The sequence below is a fragment of the Salmo salar genome, chromosome ssa01 (assembly GCF_905237065.1).
Source record: "Salmo salar chromosome ssa01, Ssal_v3.1, whole genome shotgun sequence".
NCBI lineage: Eukaryota > Metazoa > Chordata > Actinopteri > Salmoniformes > Salmonidae > Salmo > Salmo salar.
This window is the reverse complement of record NC_059442.1, coordinates 138,371,777-138,386,640: the sequence shown is the minus strand read 5'-3', so window position 1 is coordinate 138,386,640 and position 14,864 is coordinate 138,371,777. Positions and strand designations below refer to the sequence as shown.

General features: G+C 41.3%; 1 protein-coding gene across 3 annotated transcripts in view; it reads right to left on the bottom strand.

The window, feature by feature from the left end:
- Positions 1–1,726: 1,726 nt before the first annotated feature.
- LOC106565553 (arrestin domain-containing protein 1) overlaps positions 1,727–14,864 on the bottom strand; it is a 39,493-nt gene continuing 26,355 nt past the window's right edge. For 2 of the 3 annotated variants that reach the window (XM_014132815.2, XM_045690832.1), the window contains exons 2-8: positions 13,878–13,988; positions 11,897–11,947; positions 8,398–8,552; positions 7,839–8,021; positions 7,460–7,636; positions 3,855–4,320; positions 1,727–3,749 (exon numbers count right to left, since the gene is read on the bottom strand). In XM_014132815.2, coding sequence (XP_013988290.1) covers positions 3,676–3,749; positions 3,855–4,320; positions 7,460–7,636; positions 7,839–8,021; positions 8,398–8,552; positions 11,897–11,947; positions 13,878–13,988 — 1,217 coding nt within the window. In that variant the 3' untranslated portion in view covers positions 1,727–3,675. Of the gene's footprint in view, positions 3,750–3,854; positions 4,321–7,459; positions 7,637–7,838; positions 8,022–8,397; positions 8,553–10,814; positions 11,860–11,896; positions 11,948–13,877; positions 13,989–14,864 lie in introns of those variants that run through there. The other variant, XM_014132822.2, reaches the window with a different exon arrangement.

Genomic DNA, 14,864 nt, shown 5'->3' with positions numbered 1-14,864 from the left:
TCATAAGTAAAAAAAAAAAAAAAAGTGATGTAACAACTAAGGATTCTAGCTTGAAAATAGAAACATTGATGGTGTACCTTGAGGTTAATCCTTAACTTTCTAGGGAGGAATTTGAACCTCCCCTTGCCTTCTTTCACAGCCTGCCTGAGGAGGACTGGTATCATTTGGGCCTTATTGACAGAGATGTTGGATCCAACTCTCATCTTTTCAGGTTTGCTGATTTGAGGGAGGACTTGACACTAAATAATATATATTTTTAAAGCCTGTTGCACAATAATTTGATTTAATAAACTACATTAATGCAAAAATATTTTAAACACATCTACAACTATTTGTTTTAGGCCTAAACATTATAGTGATTGCACAATGTCAAAAACCAAGTAAACATATTTTTTAAAGACTGTTACAGTAATTTCTGATTGTTTAACAAACTGATGTACATTTATTTTTAAATACAATTAAATGAGTATGTTGTGAATTAAAGTGGTGAACAGTTTAGCAGTAAACAAGAGAAATGATTTAATGCTCCACTATTGGCTCTCTATCTCCCTCCTGTGGTTAATGATATATATATTCAACAGTATCTAATAAATTGTTTGCCCTTGTTGCATCTATTACGCAGCAGGTTGTCTCCTTAATTTGTTTGTACAGCACTGATGAAGGCAAAAGGCCAAAACCTATGCAGAAATGTTTTATTTATTTATAGCCACTTGCACTTTCAATTTCTTTCCCGACTGGATTAAATGAATAGTTTTTTTGCATTTCGGCCTCCCTGGTTTATTTTTCATGGTTTTGACTACGAGTACCTTTTGAACTACAGATATTTTTTCTCCTATGCACCGGCAGCCTTCCATTCTAGCCTGAGTGCAAACCCTCATGCTGGCTATCCCCTGATAATGATAAAGGCCTATAGTCCACACACCACCTCGGTGTCATCATCACAGCAGATGGTGGCACTCAGGACAAAGCAATACAGAGTATAGAAGTTGGCCCTAATATTTTCCTCCCTTAGAAAAGATCCAACAGTGTAGCTTTTGTATCATGACACCTGAACAAAATCAGCATGGGATACTCATTCCAGCATAGAATATTATGTAGTGATAGAGCACAGATTATGGGAAATGATATGATATTATGTTGCCCTTGCAGATTATAGTCCCTCCATCCGAAGGCATGTATGCAAACAGACATAAGCTCTGTGGTCCATGTCCTTGTGTAACACAGGGAGGATGAGCAGTTTCTATGGCAACAGAGGAAGAGCGGTGCTGCAGTAAACAGTGAAGTGGTGAGCCCTGAGACGATCAGGCTGGTTCCTCCTTGCTCCTCTCACGCTCTCCCCTGTTGCACCCGTTATCTTGGCTATTGGACATTATCTTGGCTATCATTCCATTGTCAAAGCATTATAAGGAAGGCAGCTAAAGTATAGTGTATAATAGTCACACCAAGACATGTGAGTAAGTAGCCTTGCATAAGCCGGAATGGCTCATAGGAGCAAGAGCCTGTCTCCTGTTTCTGTAGCATGAGGCATATAGGATGGAAAAAAATCCCGGGCAGAGGGCACGGTTGATAAACCCATTTATTTTGACGGCACCTGAGGTCACCTTTTTATTCTCCTTAGCCAACCACTTTTATAGCTTCATAACCTAACTATCTATGTATTTCGGGACAGGTTTCTTAAATATAGGGCCCAACAAACCACTTTCCTTTACAAAACCAGTACAAATGATATGGCAGATCATTTTATTGGTACACTGTACAATTTGGATTTACAACAAGTTGAAATATTACATTGATTAACCAGGATGCTACTATTTTTCAGAATATTGTTTCTCTCTCAAATGGCTACCATATGCACCAGAAAACTGTTTACAAATAGAAAAATACAAAACCACACACTCATTTGTGAGGGGAAAAGAATGTACAATGAAAAACATGTCGGAATTTATAAAGCTATAGTACTTTCGTGAAGAGAAATACAAACAATGGGGTAGGATTGATAAAGGCAGCCTGAAATGACTCGAGAACCAAGCTGCCGTAGCAATCTTGGAGATAACGGAATAGCACATGGCAAATACAGTAGAGGTGTAATTTCGATGGTTCTTTCAGAGCTGATACCTTATTAAAAATAAGAATTTGTTCTTAACTGACTTGCCTAGTTAAATAAAGGTCAAATACAAATCAAACATTTGTATAGATCAATTCCCAATATCATCTGCAATCTATTTTCTGGTAGTAAAGGCTGTGACTGTACTATATAGGCTACCATTTGAGGAGGGATGGCGGTACATGTATTCCCACAGCAGGTGCTAAAGGTTGTTTCATACAACTCTGTGAATACATAAAGCCACAATGAGGTTGGCTTATAAATAAAAAAGGATGCTGCAATTGAAACAGAAACAAGACAGACACAAAACAAACACTCATACAAACAGATTGGATGATGTTGCCTGATGTTTGGCTTTCAAATTGAGATGTCCAGCGCTATCAACTATCAAAGACAGGAGGGGCGATCAGCCACACACTAACTGGTACACTATATACTCATTCACACACAAACTGGTACACTATATACTCATTCACACACTAACTGGTACACTATATACTCATTCACACACAAAAACATATACATGCACAGTTTTCAAACTGTCAAAAAGTGCTGTCTTGTGCTTGAACATTTAACACTGTTGGTTGTCACACCAACACATTTGATCAGCATTGACTGCCATTTCAACAGCAACAGCAACCCTGAAGACAACTGTCTTCATCAGCACATAGTAATGTAGGTAGAACAGAATGAGTTAAGGCCACATGGGGAAAATCAACAGATCATCTCCATCTATTCAGGGTAAAGAAGGTGAAAGAAAAGTTGTTGTTTGCATCAGATGTCATAAATGCATATCAACCCTTGCTACGTCAGTTCCCCTGCATACCCAAGAGTACAATGTCCCGCTTGTCTGTTTCAGGATGATGAGGTGTGACAAGATAACATGCACATTCCAGAAGCCCCTTGCCAGTAGATCACAGGTTGATGGAGTATGTTCTTCGTCAGCAGGCATCATTGAACTCCAATACTTTAGTGAAGGTCTGAAGCTTTTCCAATAGGCTCCATTCTCTTCCGTTGATGGCCACCAGGGGGTAGACATGCTAAGGACCTCATGTCCAGCTAGGCCACCCCTACTCCACTCATCAAAAGAGGGAGCCACTGCGGTGGAAGTGGATCGGAATTACAGTAGTGTGCACATTTGGAAGGAAACTACAATAAAGGCCAGATTTTGGTTGTGTTTGAAGGATGAAAAAGGAGATATAGTAGCAGGCCTACAACAATTTCAAGTCAACAATGCAAGAATATTCACAATTTGTATTACCCACTACGTTTAGTCTCCAATAGACTCCAATTATGGAATATCCTACCTTCTATAAGTTGTCTCTGAAGTCCTCCTGTTATGCACAGGGAATTTGCGCTCTCATTCCATCTATATAACAGCAGGTCTTTTAAGCCAGGGAGAAGGGGGTATAAACTATAATACAAAATCTGATATGATCCCTTTAAAAAATATATTTGAAAGTAATATTTAGGAGGAGAGCATGTTCTGTCCACTTGGAGAAAGGGTTGCAGTATCCTATTGGTCCTTTAGGGAGTGTAATTGTGGTTGTGAGCTGCATTATGCTCAGTCCTCACTCCTGCGGTCTGCTGTTGTTGAAGCTGGAGTTGTTACTGCTGCAGCTCTCCTCATATGTGGGAGGGGGTTCTGTAAGATACACAGACAAACCAGAGAAACAGTCAGACTATATAGTAGGCCATTGTTCACTAATCATTGATCATCATACTGAAACAGTTTGGGGGAGTGACTCACCATGTGTGAAGTCCCAGGTGCTGTACTCAGGGGGGAGTATGAGAGGACAGGACGTGGGTACTGGGGTGGCGTTTCCTTCTGTGAAGAAGGGGATGGTGGCCCCAGTAGACACACAGAACAGAGGCGCCGAGGTGTCATCGGCACGTCGCTGGCTGGGGGGTAAATCTACACCGGGAGCATAGCTGAATGCACTGGGGGACATGGTGGGGGGCTGGCCGGATTGGTCCTGCTGGGAGTGACTCTTTGTGGGGATCTCCTCGCTGACTGAACCCCCTGCACCCAACACCTCCTCCAAGTCCTCCTCAGCCGGGGGCGCGCTCGGGGTAACACCTTCTGGGTTGGGGTTGGGGCTGATGGTTGTTGGGGCTGGAGTTGAGGGCATAGGTCGTGACGGGATCAAGTTGACAGCGATGTTCCCGATGTAGATGGGTAAAGTGACAACTGTCTCGGGGGACTTTAGTGATACCTGCAGCGGTCACAAGATACAAGATACAATGTAAATCATTCCAAGATGCTCCTTTAACACTCCAATGCAGCTATTCTCATCTCAATATCAAACCATTTATGGGTAACAATTAAGTACCTTACTGTGATTGTTTTCAATTAAAATTGTAAAAAATAAACAAAAATAGCTTTTTAGTAAAGAGTAATTTCTCAAGCAAGAATTTGGCTAGGACTGTCTGGGAGTGGTCTGAGTGGGGAGGGGAACACCAGCTGTTATTGGCAGAGAGGTTTGGAACGCTCTTTCTTATTGGTCTACTATTTACCGCCTGGTAAATTTCAGCTGGTCTTTTCAAACAGCTCTTACAGTAAAAGGGCATTGTCATAATTTTTGGGCTGTTCCCAACAACAACAAAATCTTGGTCGACCAAGAGTTGTCTGTTCTTTCGACCAATCGATTGGACAACATTTCTAAACATGCATTTTTCCATATATAGACACATCCTGTGTTTTAATCAAATCAACTATATACACTGAGTTTGTCTAATGCTTTAAGCGAACTGTTTGATGAAATAATTAAGAGACACAAATGACTAGAGGGAATCCGACGGCAATTCATTTGATTGTGCCATCTGGCTCAGACTTGCTGCGCTGTGTAAAAAAAAGACAGCAGTGACTGTGTGACTAGCATCCATTGTCTCTCTCTCCTCCCTGCTGCAGCGACCACCACAGAACATCAGTGTGTATCGCGCTGTCCATGTTGCTGAAGCTGCAACATAATTACACCCATTTCTGACAGAAAAGTTATGTTACCGAAATCCCTCAATTGCTCTCTTTACGTGACACATGTATGCTTCGAATGCACGTGACCAATAGGGCCTGACCTATAGCATATCATAATCACATCAATAAATTGGTTATAACAAACTCTGAAAACTGTAACACGTGACAGCAAAATGGATGCAGAGGACGTGACAAATAAACTCGAAGCAAATTACTGGTTGCGCAGGAGGTAAAGGGGAAGATGTGTGGAATGAATTTGACTAGTTGTGGAAAATACTGGATATCAAGAAAAATAAGATAAGGAGCAAGCACAGCGAGCATATTAGGCCTATGTGTGCCAAAAAGGCGCTGTTAGTTTACAATATAATTTTTCTGACCCTTTGTAACAATGTAAACAACACTAAATAAATGATTAGCGTACCAGAGAGTCTGTTGTAATTCTTTATTATTTTTTGTAAAGCCTTTATTACAGCAAAGACTAAAAGCAGTCGCATTCATTCGTGAATGCAATTTCTGTATTGGAACGGTTTAGGCCAATTTATTGTTTACGCTAATTATTCGAATTAACACTTTATTTTATTTTAAAACTAAAATGCTTGATTCCATTTCACATCATGAATGACTCGTATGCTGTGTGATGACATGAACGAATGAATGATTAATTGATACGGTAGCCTATATAACTATTGAAATATAGGCCTAAGTAAGTTACGATATTAAGACTAAACAGGATGCGCTCTTAGGCCTACAGCTCGATGGTGGTTATACAAGGATACTATACTAAGCCTACTAATGATAATGACATGACTTATTATAATAATAATAATGATAATAATAACAATAAGAAGGTGTCACGGCTGTTCAAAGGACCGGACCAACGCGCAGCATGGTTGTAGTTCCACATATTTATTTATTCCGTGAAAACGTTTGCAACACACCAAAATACTTGTAACAACAAACCGTGACGCAGAGAAAATAACACTACTCAAAAATGAACAACCCACAAACACAAGTGGAAAACCCCCCTACATAAATATGATCTCCAATTAGAGACAACGAGAACCGGCTGCCTCTAATTGGAGATCATCCCAACAACCCCAACATAGAAATAGAAACCTAGAAACCCACATAGAAACAGAAAACCACCCAAAAACACCCCCTGTCACGCCCTGACCTACTCTACTATAGAAAATGACATCTTACAAGGGTCAGGACGTGACAGAAGGAGCTCAAGGGAAAAGGAGGGTTATTATTATTATAAATAATAATTTCTGACAATTTGGAACAGTGTAAACAACACTAAATAAATTACAAATAACACCAGAGAGGCTGGTCTAATGAAATTTATTAGAGCATAGCAAAGATTAAAAACAACACAATTTGTTAAATTGTTGCGTGAGGCTTGGTGCTCACGGAATCGGTAGGCTATCAACCAAACACTTAAACAGGCAACAGAGGCAGGATCTGTCTTATTTCTGTAGATATATATGGATGATTTATAAATCCAGGCACATTTAACAGTTAAGGCGATTGATTATAGACCTAATTAATTTGGCGTTTCCTCTCTCCTCACTTTTCTTAGACAATTAAGACAAGGGCTGTTTTCTCATCTCCTAACTCTGCTGTTGCCTCCGCCTCATTGTTTTCAACACCAATATTGATGTGTTTCAGAACCGCGGACAGCGACCTCTTTTCAACGCGAGAGAAAGCGCATGTGTTATAAAATAATAAAATCTTTATTTCTGTTGCACCATTGTTCTTACATATTATAACCATATACAATTTCAGTAGCACATGTCTTAAGACTGATGGACTGGGCCATCCCCACGGCCTCCAGAATGGATCAGTCCACTCAGACAGGTGTCTTGTACACCATGTTTTTTGGTTTTTTGCTACTGCTCGACTAAAGAAATCTCAGTCGACCAACAGCCTATTGACTAAACAATCGAACAGTCGACTAAATGGGGTCAGCCCTACATAATTTTCCCAATTTCACAGTACTTTTCCAACCCCATAGTGTGGAAATAGATATAAAACACAGAAAAATCACATTTTTGACTGCACTGGGCCTTTAAGGACTGTACTGACAAAAATAGCTTTGCCATACTGTATTAGGAACAAGAGATTACCATAGTTATAATCCCTGAACTCACTAAAGAGACATCTCAGACTGAGCATGAATGACTTACAGCATACTACATCACAGGTGCATTGGGTTAATGAGAGGATTACAGCACTATGATACTGTATGAGGAACAGTGTCTGGTTTATATTACAAAGAACACTGTACAATTGCTACAAGTCTGAAGTACCACTTGTGAACAACACGCTATTCATTGAGGGGATCCCAACAAGTGCACTTCATTGAGGGTGTTACTAACCTGGATGAAGTAATCGATCTCTATAAGGCTGCAGCCGGCCAGGGCAGACTGTGGGAGGGGCGGTACGATGATTTGCTCCCGCCACTCAGCGTGTTTCCCCGCCTTCACTCCCGCCCCCTCTACCTCTGCTATGGTCCGCAGGTCGAACACAGCCCGTTTGGTCTTATAAGTCACTTTCTGATCAGGAGAGAGTCATCAGAGTGAAGCCCATCAGACCAACATACAGACCAGACAATACAGAGCAAAGCATCACATCACTTCTTAGAGACAATATACAGTATATCAGCATTTGCCCATAAACCAGTCAGACTACCTGTTTTGTAGGACAAAATAGGTAAAGGAACAAGAGCACATGAGACATTAAAGAGGTCTTGGGTACCTGTATGAGGCTGGCCAGCACACAGCCCGTGTCCTTGCCTGACTTGTTGTGGATCTCAGTGGCTAGTCTGATGATCTGGCCTGGTGTGTATCCCCTCTGGTCACTGGAAGCCTTCATCATGAGGGTGCCCGTCTTCACCAGGAGGTAGCTGAACCTCTTAGTGGTCACAGCATAACTGGGTTGCTGGGGAGAAACAGTCATAGGAAGGATAAAACAAGCCGTTCCAATGGACAGGTGAACAGAGCATAGAAACAGAGAAATTAGAGCTGGGGGTAAGGAGGAGTCCTCCTGTAATCTTTAATAAAAGACAAGATAGTGGTTGTGCTGCGCTCATTGTGCTGAAATCAAATCCCATAACTATCAAACTAAATAAGGCATGATCAAATAAGTCGGCACTCTACGGGTAGTCCACTGTCCTCTTCAGACATTATCTACTGTTCCAGTAGACAGTCTCTAGCCAAGTACTATATCTAGTTATTTTTTGAGGTAATTCCATTGAAATGACTGCATTACAACACAATTGAATTATATTGTTGAGACAGTGTTGACTGCTCTTTACCTCAATGTTGGGCACTTGGTTGAGGTTGAGCAGGTTTAGTAGGTAGAAGGGCCTCTGGGCCTTGTAGTCCTTGGAGAAGCGAGGTGTGTCTATGACGGCTCTCACACGGTAAACAATCTTCCCAAAGGGCCCTTCAAAGGAGGTCGGGGCAGCCACTTGGTTGGGCAGAGAGAAATACAGCTATTAGACAGTGCAAGATTGACCACAGAAAGTTTAAGGTTATATACAAAAACATACTCATGGAGATAAATAATTCACGATATCAAGTGCTACAGCTACTGCATCGACATTAACCAAAGCTGTTTCATTTCTTTCCTAAAGCCTGTGCTGTCTGCAGATGAATCCTATAAACAAGGATATGAGATTCTGACTAAAACAGACTGGCAGTCTAAAATGATGTCTGGTCACTGTGTGTGCTTTATCAGAGAAATGCCAGTCAGTGCTCGGTCTGAGCAGTGGGAGGCAGATAGATCAGATCAGGGGGACAGATACTCAGTGCTCCTAGCAGCGCTGTCACAAAGTGTCTGTGCTCATCTGTCTGAGCTGTACAAATCCCCTCCTAGGAGGACAGGAGGAGGACACTGTTTAATTACACAGTCCAGAAAGGACAGATGATAAAGGAGGAGGGGAAGGGAATGAGGAAAGGAAACTGAAGAAGGGAAAAACAAAAATAACAATTCTGAGAGGTTGGATGGAGAGAAGGAATGGAGAATTACAGGATGAAGTTCAGGACAAACAGAGGTTCGTCTACAGTACATCCTCAATCCGAATACATTTACAAAGGTCATACTGTATAATAGAAATGTCCATCTATTGTGTTCAGCTCATGCCTTAAAGCATGACAGGTGCTGATTCATTCAAATTAGAATGCATTGTGTCCAATGTAATGCTATGATTTACCATTTGGCCTTTAACAAAAAACATTATTGTACATTCCTATAAATCATTGGAATAAACAGATTGATTCAATATGGTACAGTTTTCAAGGTGTACACAGAACAAACAAGTCTCTGGACTTCTCAGTATTATCCATTCTAATTCTGCACTCCTACTCATTTAAATGATAATGTCAGTAGTGGGTGCTGCACAGGGGAATTTCCTGCTGTCAATAAGGATTAGTGAGGAGCAGCAGGCTGGGTGTAAAAGGCTTGGCAGAACAGACACAGACAGGCTCCTGGCCAGAGGGAACCTAGCACCAGGGGAACGTGTCTGACTGAGACTATGGGCCTGACAAAAAGCTCTTCCACTACCTCTTCTCCAGCCTCCTCCACAGGACCAAGGGCTCCTGTTTTTAAGTCTTTACTTGTCAGTGTTTAAGTACATCCACCAATCCTCACAGCACGAACAGCAGTTTTAATGTAGCATCCTATTTGGAGGAGCTCTAGAGCCTAGATGTTAAAGCCTCCCCTGTCAGCCCCTGACCTGACAACCAGCAGGGGGCACTGTCACTGGGTCACGGGGCTCAGTGAGTCTGCCTGGATGATCCCGTCATCAGCTCTGGAATTATCACGTCTTCTGCCAGTTCTGTAGACGAGGGTGGGAGGAACAGCGGGGGGATGGCAGGGGGCCCACAAGGCGCAATTAAACACTGACAGGACTAAAATACTATATATAGACATCCCTCCTCACCCCACCGAGCCCAGACAGAGTGGAGCCTAATGGACAGACACTGAACTGTCTGTGACCTCACACCTGCATGTACTCGAGTTCACAGTCCAGTCAAAAGAAGCATTCTAAATGTCATGTGTTATTACACAGGGGTGTGTCTGTGGGGACACAATATGGTTCTCTAGGCTGCTGGCACTTGTTAACTCTGCCTTTGTGTTAGTCCTTGGCCGGGGATGACTTACATGGCCGACTTTGACATATATCACCCACTTAGACAGGAGATATTGGCTGACTGAAGCATTTAGGATTAAAGAGCACATTTTTTATTATTTTTTATTTATTTATTTATTTTATTTCACCTTTATTTAACCAGGTAGGCTAGTTGAGAACAAGTTTTCATTTACAACTGCGACCTGGTCAAGATAAAGCAAAGCAGTTCGACACATACAACAACACAGTTACACATGGAATAAACAAACATACAGTCAATAATAAGGTAGAAAAAAGTCTATATACAGTGTGTGCAAATGAGGTAAGATAAGGGAGGTAAGGCAATAAATAGGCCATAGTGGCGAGGTAATTATGATATAGCAATTAAACACTGGAGTGATAGTGATAAATTAATGTAATAAGCAACTTCTCCTTTTGAAAATGGCCTACGTGGCGTCAATATGAGTCAAAAACATTCTAGAGTCAAAATTGACGACAAAGTGTATATAGGATAACTTTGGTTATAAAGTCAGTCTCGTCAAAAATGGCAATTTGTGAGATAATTAGGAAAAAAATGTATGTCATGGAATGAAGGGTACCGTAAAAGTCTTTCTTGAGTTGGGTTGATTTCAATCCTGCCCACATGCTTACAGCTGGCAGCACCCAAGTAATCATCAATTCGGAGCGCACCGATCATAATACCCATGGTCAACTTGGTTTGACATTCGAGATCCCTATGGAGGCTAGTTAGGGACCACCAGTAAATTACACAATGTACATGGGACAATATTTTAAAAAATCAATAGCTCCAAATTTCAATGACTTTCAAAAACCTCAAACCACCTATAAATTGTAGAAATTCATATACAAATATTTAAAGCATTTAATGAGACAACTAAAAACTGGGCAACATGAAAATATTGCCTCATTTACATTGTGTAATTTATTGATGGTCTCTAGCTATCCCCAGAGTTAGGCTATCCAAAGTCAAACCAACTTTGCCACAGTCGCACACCGGCTGGCTGAAGCTAATTGGGGAAAGAAGTTGGCTAGCTTGCCTAGGCTACTTCCAGACACAAGACCTGGTTAAACTGTTTCAAGTTATTGAGAAGGGTGAGTGACTGTAACTGTGTACTGTTTTGTCAGTGACAGTACAAACACTTCCCACGTTTGACCGAACATACAAGACACCCACATCAAAGCACACCTCCAAAACCCAAATCTCATTCTCAGTCACATTTCCTAATGAGGGGAATTAAAACCGAGGCTAAATCAGGAAGTTCAGCCCCACTTTAAGGTGAAGTGCATAAAGCACAAGGGCAGAGACATTAGAGTCAATAGTGTGCCCTACCTGTGATATGAAAAGGCATCTCTTTATTTACCTGAACAAACTGTACTGAATGTTCTTTCTCTAATCACAATAATATATCATGTCCAGTCCAATTGTTTCATTGTTAGACAAAGAGCCAAGGGCATTAGGCAATACTACAAAGGCAACAAACACTGTGCCTGTTCATAAACTTCACGTTATCAGTGGTTATCAGCTGTTTTACCAGTTTCCTTCAACGTCACTAACAACAGTTCTGGTATACTGTAAAGATGTTTTTTTTTTATTGACCTCAGTATGGTTGACATGGTGGAACGCAGTTCAACAGATTTTCCAGACTAATTCCAAACATACCTGGAATGAGAAATTGAAAAGGGAAGCTGTGCTCGCCAGCTGCCAGGGTACCTGTAAGAGAGAGATCACTTGGTCAGATAGACAAGCAAAATCACATTTAAACAGACAGACATACACAGACACACACAGACAAAGAGAGCAAGACAGATTGACTGGTGGCCAGTGTAAGTTTTCAAGGCACACAACCAGCATGGCTACCACTACAGCGATATTCCATCCCATCTGGCTTGCGCTTAGTGGGACTATCATTTGTTTTCAACAGGACAATCACCAAACACACCTCCAGGCTGTGTAAGGGCTATTTGACCAAGAAGGAGAGTGATAGAGTGCTGCATCAGATGACCTGGCCTCCACAATCACCCGACCTCAACCCAATTGAGATGGTTTGGGATGAGTTGGACTGCAGAGTGAAGCAAAAGCAGCCAACAAGTGCTCAGCACATGTGGGAACTCCTTCAAAACTGTTGGAAAAGCATTCCAGGTGAAGCTGGTTGAGAGAATGCCAAGAGTGTGCAAAGCTGTCATCAAGGCAAAGGGTGGCTACTTTGAAGAATGTAAAATATATTTATATTTTTATATATACACTTTTTTTGCTTACTACATGATTCCATATGTGTTATTTCAAAGTTTTGATGTCTTACAATGTAGAAAATAATAAAAATAAAGAAAAACCCTTGAATGAGTAGGTGTGTCTAAACTTTTGACTGGTACTGTATATATATATTGTGGTATCCCAGGAGTTCTACCCTGGGATACCAGGGTGGTAATAGAGGGGAGGTATGTGAGTCGACGTTGGCTCTCTCTGCTGGGAAAACGGGAGGATGGGCACCCCGACAGGGACAGCTCTAAGTGGAGGTAATTAGAGGAAAGTGCCAACCAGCCGTGGAGGCTAAATAAAAGGAGCACGATGGCACACCGTGGGAGAGAAGAGAGAGAGACGGACACCAGTTAAGAAAGAGAAGGAAGACCGAGCAAAACCTAAGTTACCTAAGTAATCCACAAAACCTAAGTAACCCGCAAAACACCAGTCTCAACGTCAACAGTGAAGAGGCGACTCCAGGTTGTTGGCCTTCTAGGCAGAGTTGCAAAGAAAAAGTCATATCTCAGACTGGCCCAAAAAAATTAAAGATTCATATGAGCAAAAGAACACAGACACTGAACAGAGGAACTCTGCCTAGAAGTTCTACCTCCCTGATTTTATTATTAAATTACACCAACAAGATTAAATCAGCTCTCTTGACTGTAATTGTGCGGTTCAGACGGCTTAGTGGGTTGTTGGAGCTAAGCGCTTTCAACACCAAAGTTATGGGTTAATGAATCAGTATGGATATAGAATATATAAAAATAACAAGGAAAGACTATGGATTATACTATATATGTAGACAGGAAGAAAGAAAACAGAGTTGAACAGACTGCTCTCTGGTAAAAACACTGGGCCTATAGGTGAGAGAGGTTGTGGAGTTAAATATTAAGCAACATATTGGTGGTACGTTAATCTAACCAGCATAAATTACGTTCTCCACAGATCACATACTGAACTCCCTGACCAGTACTAGGACAGAGCACCACCAGAGTTAAACAGATGGGATCTGTGGAGCACAGCACATCTCTTCTCTTGATCAGTAATTGTTAGGCACAGCCATGTTTCTCATCTGAGAGGGCAGACAGAACATTTAGTGCAGGAACACCCATATGCAGGGAACTACTACTTTAGCTGATGGCAGTTTCACTAGTTTTGTCACAAGAGCTTTGGAAAATGTTAATTATCCCTTAGAGTGATCACCAATATAAATGCAAAACCGCTCTTGAGGACAAAAACCGAATTGAGAGGCAGAAAGCTACATTATACATTTTTATAATCAACAGAGATGAAGAGGGCTGCAACACGGCCACTGAAGAGCCTCTATTTAGATTCTCATTCTATACCTTATACTCTATACATGTTGAATCAGTAGCCCCAAAATGGCTTCCATAGTCCTCACCTTTGTCAGCTACAGACAGTGTGCTGCTGAAGTATTGCTCTTCCAGTGTCCATGACATGTCGTTCATTTTGTTGGAGACCCCACATGATCCCAGGCAGTTCACCTTAATGGCTGGATTGGAAAGAAAGAAAAGAGTCAATCAACCGTATACAGTTTACTAACTTAGTCTATAATCCATAGTTCTCTAAAATGGTAGTTTTCACTGTGGTTTTTTATCTAAGTAATGAGCTGGTATAAAAAACAGAGCCCATAGATGGTATGGATGCTACAAACACTGAATACCAGAGTTTTCAATGAAGGGTGTCTATAAATCTGTTTTTCTGTTGACTAGAAGCCCAATGTTCAGAGAGTATTCCCTTTAGACAGAATACCCTTAGTCCTGGTGTGTTCACAGTGTTGTATAAAAACAGCAGCACTCAACATTCAATAGTGATGGGCTTGTAGAGTTATTTGAATCACAGACTGTATTAGCCTCACCGCTTACCTGTTCGATGGGGCTATCGATTATGTTACTGAGATGCTAATGCAAGTCAAATCCAATAGCTAGCCTTTATGGGGCGAGCCAGCCAGCCTTGCCCCATCAAATTTCAGATGAACCAGATGTTTTCTGGGTAATATTATCATTATGTAAGTAAAGGTTAACCTAGATATGTACCAGGGGATTAGATCCTGTTTCATGATGCAGCATACATGCAGCCACTACTAATCTGATGTCCTGTGATAAGCTCCTATCTCCTTCATTGAGAATGAACCAGAGGGTTAGTTTGATCAGACTGCACACAGCGGTCACAACACATATGACGTCCCACTGGGCACACAGTGGTTAAATCAACGTTGTTTCCATGTAATTTCATTGAAATGACATAGAACCAATGTGGAATAGATGTCGAATTGATGTCTGTGCCCAGTGGGGTGATGTATGGAGAGGGTCTGTGTGGTTTAAAGGCCTTTGTGTTGAGTTGCATACCGTTGGAGAGAAAAACAGCG